Below are 12,341 nucleotides of genomic sequence, written 5' to 3'. Positions count from 1 at the left end.
CCCTGACTAGTTCCATTTGTTCATCGTTCTCTCTTCACAAATCATGCATGCTCCTCGATTTAATAACCAATTCATCCTCCGAAGCGCAAATTCCCTCAAGATATCCGAGTCATCTCTTTTCCGAAAAATAGCAAAATGTCATTGCTTTTACAAGAACACATTGAGTTGTTGGAGTATGCTTTTCTTCGAATTGTTATCGTGACTTGAAAATCAAGTCAAATCCGACCCGTCGACGATTGACTCTATCACATTTTACGAGATAGTCGTCGATATATGCCGAAATTTCAACGTTCTTTTCTTTGAAAATAGGATCTAGACACGAGAGTTCGTCTTATATCGGCTACAAGGTTGTAAAAAAAGCTGGCTTTAATTTAGAGGCATCGCTAACGCACCCCATGTATCTAGCTAAGCGACGTCCCTCCTTGGAAAAAGACTTGGTGCGCAAATTTCTTGACCGCGACTATAATGCACCGTTGATGCATTGATGGGACGCAAGGCACGCGCTCCAATCCATTAAAGTTACCGCCCAAAAGTCATCTTCGATCAACACTGTCCTATCACATGATCGCCACCCTGGTGGCATGCTGGTCTTATATCGGTGTCGGAGTGCGGTGCGCATCGATACCCCGATCATTCTTTGGGTGATACAATGCATAGCTACCTTCCCGATCACGTAAACCAGGCACGAGCCGCCTCTTGTTTGGCCATGTTTGGTAGTTAGTATAAAAGTCATAATAGGATAAAATTTATCATATCTTGTGTTTGGTACCTACTCAAAAGGGGATAAAGTGAGATATAATTGAGATATAACCTGGATATAATATGGAATAAAGGTGGATAGGATTTCTTCTATCGCGATATAAACATTATTTTTATAAATAACAAACTTCTTAAATAATTAAATTAAAATAATAATTATATCTAACTTATATTTGAATTCTAATGTTAAAAAAACACAGCATAACAAAAAAATAATTTTCATTTTCATTCTAATTTTTATTTATTTATTTAATTTCTTTCTACTCTATATACAGACTGTGTGTGTATATATATCTAGTATCTCTATCATTACATATTTTAATTATAATAGTATAATTTATTATTTAATAAAAAATTTATTACGAAATGATGCAAGGGAATAAGAATAATGATAAAAAAAAAGAGATTTAATATATTAGAAAATGATTAGAAAATGATGTAGAAGAACCCAAATTTTAAGTCAACATATTCAAACTTGAAAATGATAATTCTAATTCTCGAAAAATGAGGGGCAATGAAATTCCTGAAAACAAAAAATAGCGTATACATCTCCTTCTCCTTTGTTTCTCTAGTTCATGTTGAAGTTTTATGATTCATTTATAGTTTTTTAGTTCACAACAAAACTCTACAAAAATGGTGAAGGAGTTGAAATTTCTTTTTCTTCTTAGCTTTCTAGTTCACATTAAAAGTCTATGAAAGCATAAAGAGAGTCAAAACTCCTTAACTTTGTGGTTCATATTGAAATTTAACAAAAGTAGCGAAAGACGCTAAACTTTTCATAGTCACAAAGGTGGATGCTTATATTTTCTCCCTTACTAGATTTGATAATGAATTATGAAAGATTATTATAGTCTCTATTTGTGCATTTTCATATTCTTATATCAATATATTGTAAATACCAAACAATGAGCTGAACAAGATATGAACATATCTAGTTTTGTTACTTAGATTTACCAAATAGTAGATAGGATATGACAAAATTCTTGGATTTCATATCCTATCCCATCTAATTCTATACGGACTAGAAATCCGGATGACTAAATGCAGTTGACTCCTCCTCCCTAAGTTAGGCACTTCCCACTACTTCTCCTTCTCAATTGAAAGGCCTAATCTATTCGTCGATCACACAACCATCGGAGCGTAGACTACTTTTCGTAGGGTGTTTCGACGACCAAACCCATTTCAAGTGACGAAACCCGCAAAGAAAAGTATCCGAGTAATGATTATAGAGATTGGTTTTGCCCTTTTGAGTGCACGTAACGTTACACAAGCCCTTTCTATCTAACTCGACGATTGAGGTGTTTGTTACCCGTGCTATATCGCCCGGATGCGTCGATACGTAAGGGTAGCCAGATCAAGAACAAATAGCCTAACATGCCAGGCTCGTGGTTCAAAGGGAGATTGGCTGACATGCCCTCGTGAGCGAGCTAGTGACGAGGAATCAAGCGCCGGGTAACAAAATATATCGAAAGTGCTCGAATTAGGATTCAGACTCGCTCTCGATAATCTCCCTAGAACGAGAAGTCGGACTTCGGCTGCGCATCCGTCGCATTCAAACGATTAATTATGCTACTAAAAGTGTAAGCCTAAGCACGAGCACCGGGACCTGTCGTGTCTTCCGTTACCGCGAAACCGCAACGAAGATCACCCCCGTGGTCCTCGCGTCGATCCCATGGAAAGACTTCGCGGAGAATAGTCAATACTTGTCCTTTTGCCCGTAAAGGCCAACTCCTCCCCGCAAGTTCCCGCATTCTTTGCATCCGTTGCATGGTGGGAATCTGGGACGGGTGGTGGAAAGGAGAAAAGTCCACAAAGAACAGTCCCACGTTGCTTTCTTGACAATGCATGTCGACCACAAGCCAAGGCCCTCTCGGCCTATTTTGGTTTCGCTTTTCCTACCGCATTTAACTAATAACTAACACGAAAATTCCCACGCCCCTTTTACACGGCGCACTACTTTTCATCGCGTGAACATATCAAAATTGATCATAAATATATTTTTTTAATTCGTGTATGATTAAAAAAATTCATATATGATTGAATGAATTGTTATATAAATTCGTTACATTCAATAATTATGTTTAAACACAATATGAACGTTGAATAGGTCATAAACGTGTTGTACATAAATTTAAATATATTTACAACTTGCTTAAACTCGATTCACTTCTACGACTCTCTCTTTATTCTCTATCCCCTTCATTCACTCCGCACCCTTACTTTAATTTGGATATGACTTTTTCTAGAATTGGTAAAATATGAAATTATTTTAGAAATATTGATGGGATATGTTATAAGTCACTATATATATATATATATTGTGTTAGAATGAGTCACTATATTTGCATTGCATGTAATATGATCAAAACAAGTTAAACGGGTCTATTCGGGTAGGACTAAACCCAACTCGATCCACTCGTTTGACCGGTCTAGCATTGCGGGACTAGGGATGAGCAATTCAAGGGTCTAGAAACGTGAAATCTACCTGTCGGAATAAGTTTTATAAGTTTTGAACTTGGAACCTACCATGCATATCTTAAAACCTAAAACCTACCCCGTCATAGGTTTTATGATTCGTTCTAGAGTCTATCCGGATTCCACCTACATTATTAATTGAATGACAACAGTGAATCATTACATTTAATGACAATCATAAACACAACTCAAATTTAAACACACGATAAATATGAAAATTAACAAAGTAAAATTCTCAGTCATGAATATCATCGGAAATAGAAGGTTAAACAAATTATTCTATATTACACACTCATCATATGACGTTATTGAATACCGCATGATTACACAAAGACATAAACACAAGAAAGTACAAAAACTCAATCCATGTCAGAGGTTCCGGGTTCGGAATCTGTCTATCGAAACCGGTTCGACAATTTTTGAAACCCGAAATCGAATCAATCCTCAATTTTATCCCGAAACTCGATTCCTCAATTTTTTAAACTCGAAACCGAATCGATTCTCGATTCTACCCCGAAACGGTACTTATCCCTATGCTCGATGGTGACGCATGAAGGAGAGCGCAATTGGTCCGAGATGGGGATCGCGCGGACGGCGTAATCGGTCGGGACGCGTCGCGTCGGCCGCCCAACCGCGGCAACCGAATAACTTTCTCCCGTTTCTCCCGTTGGCGTCGATCGGGCCTGATCAAACGTCCCCTCAATCAGTCATATCCCCAGAGATTGAAAAGGGAAGAGCTTTTAGACCGAAGCTGTATGTATCGGCGCATCGGGCCCACCCGATCCCTTGGGCGGTTTGTGGTGGCCCGCGAAGTGGATAACGGAGTAGACCGGGGCTCGGCAGGGACTCGTGGGGAGGGAGTTCTTTTGCTTTTTACTATATTTGGATCGCGACGCTTCGTACGCCTGTTCACGCCCTTCGGTGATCAGCTCTTTGGGGTTGGGCTTTGCGTTTTCGCACGACAAAAAAGAGTGAGACAAATAGAATCTGCTGACGTCATGGGAATTGAAATCTCCCTAACTTCGCTTCGCCCTCGTTTGAGAAAGGAGAGAAGAGGAGAGGGGGGGGCCAGAAGAAAGGGAAAAAGTGCCAACGCCTTTTGGGCCCCCCCTGCATTTGGGTCATTTTCATTTTTTTATTTTCAGTTTCGGTCCGTGCTTGCGCGATCAGCTTGTCATTCGGGTCCATTCGCATTCGACTCCCTCTAGCACGACGAGCTATAATGAGGTCGAAACATTAACCACTGGAAAGTCGACTGAGCGGTGGATGGTCTGATTCGAGTAAATCGATCGGATCATACATTTGAATCATAAGATCTTTCGCTCAAATTAGTTTTACGGGATGTTCACAGAAGGGACGATTTGGCAATGTTTGTGAAAATCAGTGCAACCGAAAGTCAGATACCATGTCTTATTTAGAGAAATTGGTGGAGAATTTATAAATTGAAATGTGGACTAAGGTAGGTTTGTCCAAAGTATAGAGAGACTAGAACCGAACACATTGTTCCCCGAAAAAGGAACTTATCTTTCTTTTATTTTTCCCAAACAATATTTGGCGCATAACATCACGGGGGAGGACAAGGCGAGGATCACATTTCTCGGGCGCTGTCTTGTGACAATTTGAGATGCCTCCCTATTCAGGGTCTCAAGTCTCTCTTGCAGAATTAGGTTTGTACGTCGTCATCTGCGGGGGAAAGAAGATGCCAATAGACAATATGCTCCCATTGTAATCGAGTTGAAACATACCCGAAAAGTAGTTCAGCCCAGTTTGCAAGTCGTTTGTCGATTTCGGATTAGCTCGGTTCGGGCCAACGGTTCTAAACGTTTTCCGCTTGCCCTTGAAGGTGAGACAGATGGCAAAAACCCTAATCATTTAGCAAATTCTTTGCGTTTGGTAATTGGGATAAGATAAAACTTATCATATCATGTATTTGGTGCCTATTCAAGACAGGATAAAGTGGAATATAAGAAGCATATAGTCCAGATAAAATTATCCATGGAAAAGTAGATAAAGGTGGGTGAGATTTGTATAATACATATATAAATATATAATGTAAAATTTATTTTTTTTTTGGAATAACAAGTTTCTTAAATCAATAAAATTAAAACATTATCAGAATATGAACAAGTTCTATATTCTAACACAACAATTCAAAATAACGGGAAAAGTATACTAGAAGTGCCGTAACTTTTGTACGGCGTTCACTTGAGTGTCATAACTTTCAAAACATTCACTTAAGTGCCATAATTTTCAAAAACCGTTCATTTGAGTGCTATGTTGACGTAGACGCCGGAAAAGTTGACGTGGCAGCTAGAAAGTTAACGTGGCACACGGGACAAGTTATTGTAGCACGCCGTAAAGCTGATGTGGCACGTCGGAAAGTTACCGTAGCACGCCGGAAAAGTTACTGTAGTACTCAAGTGAACGATTTTGCTCCAACGTAGCACTCAAGTGAACAATTTTTGAAAGTTATGGCACTTAAGTAAACGTTTTGAAAGTTATGGCACTTAAGTGAACGCCGTATACAAGTTATAACACTTTTAGTATACTTTTTCCCAAAACAACAAAACAAAAAACAAACAATTTCTTTACTATTCATTCCTATTTTTATTTATATATTTGATTTTCTTTCTATCATATATAAATTCAATATATATAGTATTAATATTTACTACATATTTTAGGCATAGGGGAAAAGAAATAAAAAAAAAAAAGAAGGAAAAATAATAAAAAATAAGCAATAAAAAATGAGTCACGAGAGATCCTTATCATTTCCGTTTTTGCAACTTTTAGATTCATTTACATTGATATATCGTTAATATCAAACAGTGGATAAAATAGGATGTGAAAAGATCCGACTTTATTATTGTCATTCACCAACTATTGGATAAGATACGATAAAATTCGTGAATTTTATATCTTATCTTATCCTGATTAGAAATTTAGACCACCGAAGGTGATCCTGGGGCATCAATGCACAGCTCAACTGTTGGCGCTTTCAGGTGAGATGTGACAGAAATCGCCATGCATGCTCCGGATCTGCATTTCATGGCATCAAAATAAAAACTGCCCTAGCTCAACACATTTCAACCGACAGAGAAGTCAAGGTTTGACATCCAGAATCACTTTTTCTGTTTAACCCCCACATGCCTCGAAACCGAAGACAAGAGAAAGAGAGGCTCCAACAAGACAACGAGGAAAGAAAGTTTCACTCGTTTCACACCACAGCGGAAGCTGTTTTGGCACAGTGAAAGAGCGCGCGAGAGGACCTGCGGGAAAAGAGAGGACCCGATTGGACATTTGAGATTTTAAGCCCGGATTTAATGACCGTTGATTGGAGTTAGCTTCCAAAGAAGGGCCACCCGGATTCCGGTCTACCACATAGAGATTAGGCTTTTGACAATTCGGAGATCGATTCGAAGGATGGTGCTCGATGGTTTGAATTGAAATTGGAAGTCCTTTTTGACGACCAAAAAGAGAAAAAACAAAGTTCGTGAGATGATTCTCTCCCTTGACTTGACTTGTTACCCAGGCCCCGTTCTACCGGCTAATCGCGGGTTCAAAGCCAATTACGAACCGAGAAAGTATGGAGTTTGTAATGGATCTCGCGTAATTAGGAAGGACAATCTCACGATTGAGGTTGAGTCTCTCAGAGTAATGGTCTCGTTAATAAGGTTTGCACCTTTTCTTTGTTCATGGGGGCTTGATGTTTATGAACTTTGACTACAATTAAACGATTTCGTAAATCGTACATATTACCTAACATGTTTAACAAAGTCATTAACACGGTACCGACAGTTAACAATACCAAAATCAATGCATTTGAAATTTTACGACCACCGGTCGAAGATTACCACAAATGGACACTTTTTTCCGTGATTTGAGTGATCATTATCCGTGATTTGTGTGGCCATCTTATAGGATTTTTGCATATACATATATATATATTGCATAAAGTTAACTTGGAAGTAAGATGTGTGTTCATAAGATCTCGTTAATTTGCTCTTGATCATACTTGTGCTTAAACTTCCGGTGCTTAAATTACCACCCATTTTAACCTATTTTTAAACCCCATACAAATCACACTTTAGAAAGGATTTTTTTTTGTTGTTGTCAAAATGACATTTTATTCACTTCCTCGAAATACAAGAGACAACTTCAAAACAAAATAAGCTTCATATAACAAGAGAAATCATCATAACAATGTTGAGAGTCACATACTTAAAGAGCACACCTATAACTTCTTCACACCAAAATCGGCGACCGATCACCGAATCCGTCTTCAGCAATGAGTACTCGTAGAATTAAAGTGTCGGCATTTCGATTTGGGCCTAGGATTTAAGTTTCGAACTTCAAATTCTTTTTCATTCCATGAACGTTTGAGTTGAAGCGTAGCAATTAATTTTAGTCAAACCCCATAAAAAAAGACGTGCACATCCTTTCCTTTTTGTGAGCCAAAAATGGTTGGAAAAATAAAAAAAAACATCTTTCGAATCATGAAATCCCCTGGTTCTGGTTGATTCCCTTTTCTCCTAAATATATCTTTTGCTGTCGGCATATGATGTTTTTTTGGAGGAAAAAAAAATTGCATGATTGGCTTACAATCTCATCCAAGAAAGCAACCTCTGTAAAAAAAAAAAGGGCAACTTTATGTGTTATTGATTACACATTTTGCTCATATAGCTTCGGAGAAAATCGTGCTTTGATTGACCTCATTCCAAGGATGATGCATGCTTTTAATTAAAAATATGGTCGTCAAACCTCCAATTTTGAAAAAGTTCACGCAGGTTGGTGGATGAGGCGACAAATCTTCAAGACCCACTTAATTATTTTGACTGAAAATGAATTAAAGTTCTTATTATAAATGTACGGTTGTTCGGGTGATTCTTCATTACGCGAGCTCTATGTTGTGCGTGATCCGCTGACTCTTGCTATGTTCCCGGAATTTCTTTTCTTTTTCGTTTTCGGCGTTAATTTGTTTTTTCCTTTCCCTCAGCCAGTCACCGGGCCTTGACGATGGTAGGTGATTAACCAAAGGCGCGGGCCGGTGAGGCTCGGCCTCGCCAGTATAAAGTGAGGCAAAGCCTCGCCGGTTCGGGAGAGCTCGATGCCGAGCATCGCCATGGCCCATCGACCGGCGAGGTAGAAGAAAAGAAGAAGAAAAATGTTAAAAAATTAAAAATTTGATTATTTTGCCTTAGATGAAGTCATGAGAGTGAAATCATTTCACCAGAAAACATTTTCGGTCACATATCAATAAACAAAGGAAAAATAACAATTTTTCTTGAAAAATGATTTCCCGGAAAGCAATTTTCTTTAGCATGGAGTTCTCCTCGAAACGAACACACTTTAAGATTATCCGCATATAATTGTTGTTATTGCAAACAAATTATCCTTTTGGGATTGATGTGTACTTTGAGCTTACTGGTATTTTACTCTTCAATTGATCAAGTTCTTGAAAAGGGGAAAATTACTGGGTAATTGTTAAATTAATCTTGAAAGTGATAGAGTAAATGATATGCTACTGAAGCATTTAGGGTCATACACTTACGGTGCTAACAAATATCGGCCAAAAAATTCTTAAAAACATTTTACGATGGACAATTCAGTCATAAACCTTTCAATTTTGTCAATTTAGTCCTAAACTTTTAAAATTTTTCCGATTTAGTCCTAATTTTTTTGACAACCAATTTAGTCATAAACTTTTTGACAAGTTGTCAATTTATTCATTTTCGGCCAATTATCTAAATAATAGGTTTTGGACTCTAAATTGGAAAAATTAAAAAAAAGTTAGGACTAAATTGAAAAATCGTCAAAAGGCTAAGAATAAATTGGCATAATTTAAAGTTTAAGGATTGAATTGGCCATATGATCACGAAATCATTGAAGCGGAAGACCGCAACGCCCAGTTAAAACCCATTCAACCAAGACAAATAAAGTAAGCTCCCTCTAAAACCCCACGTTGAAACCCATTCAAGCGAGACGGACAAAAACAGGCTCTCTCTAAGGTAGTCAAGAAATGGCAAACCGTCGCCAAACCTTTGATCTGCATTCACCTATCGCTTTAATCATCAGGCCGATGCACGGACTTTCTGGTCCAATGAAAGCGTGGTTGGCATCACATGAACCCTAATCTATCTAACGAAGTGGGCCGATCGAGATGCCTAACAAATCAGAAGGATCGGATGGGAAAAGAAGCAACTTGACCTAGCCACATGGGGATTTGTAGGTAAAGCTCAGACATGAAATGAAACTCAACCAACACAGAGCTGCTGCCCACAATTCCAATCCAATAAGCCACAACTATTTAGCAACCAATCATCCATCACACTATCCAACAGCAGAAGAACAGTCGCCAACTGATCGACTTTTACCCACCAGGAGTATCATATCCCACTATATACACACACCACATATCCATATGACCATATCTGCCCAGCAGTACTTAATACTCCAGAAACCCTAGAACCACACATCATAACTTGCGCACACAAATAATCTTAGACAGAACTTCCTCCTCCCTGATCATGATCTCCACTGGGGCCACCGGACCACGGATTATAGTTAGAAGGGTAATAGAACCCAGGATTGTTCTCGTTGAATCTAGACGACCCTCTCGGTGATCCGGAGTAGTTGTGGCCGGGGTTAGCCCCTGGGAGCGTGCTGTTATTCGCCATCTCGTTGCACGCGTGGCGCATCAGGTCGGCGTTGGTCGCGTCCAGCTCCTTCTGGAGCCTGATGACTTGCCGCTGGAGCACTGAGATCGCCCCCACGCAGCCGTACACGGGGTCCTTCATGCGGGCCTCGGCCTCGTAGGCGAGAGAGTTGACGGCATCCTCCCTCTGGTTGGGGTGGACCTCGTTGAGGAGCTTGCTCACATTGCTTGCGCCGAAGATCTTGTGTACGTTGGCAAACTTCTGGGGCTCCTCGGGCGGGAAGTAGGGGGCGAACACGCAGTCAGGCAGGCATTTCCGCCTGAGGAACTTGCAGGCCGCGCACGGCGGATTGGAATAGCTCGAAGAAGCCATCTAAACTGCGTGCAAACAAACTCGAGTCAAAGGATACGATCAACCGTTACTAATTGAACAAATCATCTGCAGAATATACAAGAATTAGAAGGTAGAAAAACAGAATGTCCCAACATGTGATTCCTCTTTTGGAACCTTTCCCCGGGAAAACAATAGTCCGAGAGCTGTAAGTTTTGCTGGTTCAGTCAGTGCACGATAAATACTAATCTATTGTGAAACCAATCATAGCGATCTGATTAACAAATATATATACTAGGGCTTTCAGTCGCTGCAGCATGAAGTTTAACTATCCCCCTAATTGAGACTTGTGTCTCAACATATCTCTCTCCAAGATCGCTTTCTTGAACTCATCCTGGCTAGGGTTTGACCCTTGTAGTCTTCCAGATCAAAGTTTGCAAAGAAGCCATACTACAAGAAGCATGTGCATAAACTTGAACACAAAGCGCTCTCTCTCTCTAGATGATGAGCCTATATTCCTTTTGGCAAAACCCTGCATCAGACCCTACGGCCATGCACTGTTATGAAAGGAAAAAGAAGAAACCAAAGATCCACCACGAAATTTGGGATACCAGGGAGGTTTTTTTTTTCCCTTTCCAAACATCCCTGCACAGACACTCACCTTCATTCTCGTGAACACACGTGAACAAACAGTGCCATATTTACCTTTCCTTCTTTTTTCTTCCTCCCACGCAACTCCCCTCTCTGATAAACTCTCTCTCTCTCTCTCTTTAACTCTTTCAAGACATGACTGTCTGTTTGAAGCCCGAAGTCGAATGATCAGTCACACCCACATGGCCATATCCCCCCCTTGGTTCTGTCAGTTGTGGGTGTGTGTGTGTGTGTGGGATGTGAGAGTTCAACGAGGAATATATCTCTCCAAAAACCCTAGCTATATAGTAGAGTGCCTGTCAGAAAGAGAGAGAGACCCTGCAGAACAGTGACATAAAGGTGAGTGAGAAAATGATGAGAGAGAGGGGAGAGAGACAAAGGGTATTTGCCTGTTTTGTTTTTCTGGGTGAAAGAATTGGGGGGAAAAGGGGGAAAAGAGACACAACACGTCCGGCAATAAATGGAGGAGGGTTCGATCCATGAAAGTGATGACCATGACCCTGCACTAATAACAACAATAATAACGATAACAATGATAATGGTACTTGTTATCAAGCACGACTCGAAACACTTATCGAACATGTTGGATATTTCAATTTTCCTAATTTGAATCACGCGTTTTCCTGTACAATTCATGTATCGAAAGCTTTAATCTTTCTTGAATTTGGCCACTTGACAAGCTGACTCACAAGTACTCTTTCCTAATAATGTCAGTGCACTGTTCACGCCCATGGAGGAACCAACCAAGAGAGAATTTTCTTTCCCTCGCCAGTTTTCCTTGTCTTTGTCTCTGCAGAAACCGGTTCTAGCCGCTACTGTTTGGGAATGTGATGCTTCAACGCACCATCTACGTATTGTGGTGCATGATTTAAAATGAAAACCGGTCTCAATCTCTTTTTAATTGCTGTGGGCAAAGAGTTCCTTTGTGTATTCCCTTTGAAATCTCACGCGACGCAGCAGTGGAAAAACCGGTTATCGCCCTGATTCAACCGACGCAAATGTTAGTGTTAAATGAAACGAGGTTGCGTATTTCTTCATGTGCACACTCAGCTGCATATTCCTTTTCGCTTGATCGGCTTGTCTCTTTCGATCCATAATCTCCCTTAAGTAACCTCTAAGAATGCTCCGGAACAGCTAATCATGGTGAAGACGCTTAACGATCCCACGCTTACACTGATTTCATTAACCTAACCATATACTCCGCGCTACGTCTTGATTAACATATCTTTCTGACCTTGGCGCCTAACACGGACCCTAATCGTTCTTGTTTAGCTTATTTAAAAGCCCAGTATTTGCACACCAAGAAAAGAAAGCAATATAGGCGGAAACATCGCCAATGCCTTCCCTGAATGCTGTGATTGAGAATAGTTCAAAAGTAATATCTGGAAGCAGCATCGTTTTGTGCAGAGATCGTCTGACAGAGAGTTTGAGGGAAACAGCAACTCACAGGACACCATAGGAACAGCAGTG

General features: G+C 40.0%; 1 protein-coding gene across 5 annotated transcripts; it reads right to left on the bottom strand.

Annotated features, from left to right (window-relative positions):
* Nucleotides 1-9,488: 9,488 nt before the first annotated feature.
* Nucleotides 9,489-11,266, bottom strand: LOC115751072 (LOB domain-containing protein 25). Of its 5 annotated transcripts, XM_048272879.1 has the most exons (3): nt 10,882-11,266; nt 9,868-10,262; nt 9,489-9,831 (listed from the first exon to the last, which is right to left on the bottom strand). In XM_048272879.1, the coding sequence occupies exons 1-3, from the start codon at nt 10,885-10,887 to the stop codon at nt 9,735-9,737; spliced, it is 498 nt and encodes a 165-aa protein (XP_048128836.1). In that variant the 5' UTR covers nt 10,888-11,266; the 3' UTR covers nt 9,489-9,734. The 5 variants fall into 5 exon arrangements, with proteins under 5 accessions (XP_048128836.1, XP_048128832.1, XP_048128834.1 ...); XM_048272875.1 differs by having other exon boundaries at nt 9,489-10,262; nt 10,882-11,264; XM_048272877.1 differs by having other exon boundaries at nt 9,489-10,267; nt 10,882-11,261.
* Nucleotides 11,267-12,341: the final 1,075 nt, after the last annotated feature.

The sequence above is a fragment of the Rhodamnia argentea genome, chromosome 11 (genome assembly GCF_020921035.1).
Source record: "Rhodamnia argentea isolate NSW1041297 chromosome 11, ASM2092103v1, whole genome shotgun sequence".
Taxonomy (NCBI): Eukaryota; Viridiplantae; Streptophyta; class Magnoliopsida; order Myrtales; family Myrtaceae; genus Rhodamnia; species Rhodamnia argentea.
This window is presented reverse-complemented; position numbering and strand designations above follow the sequence as displayed.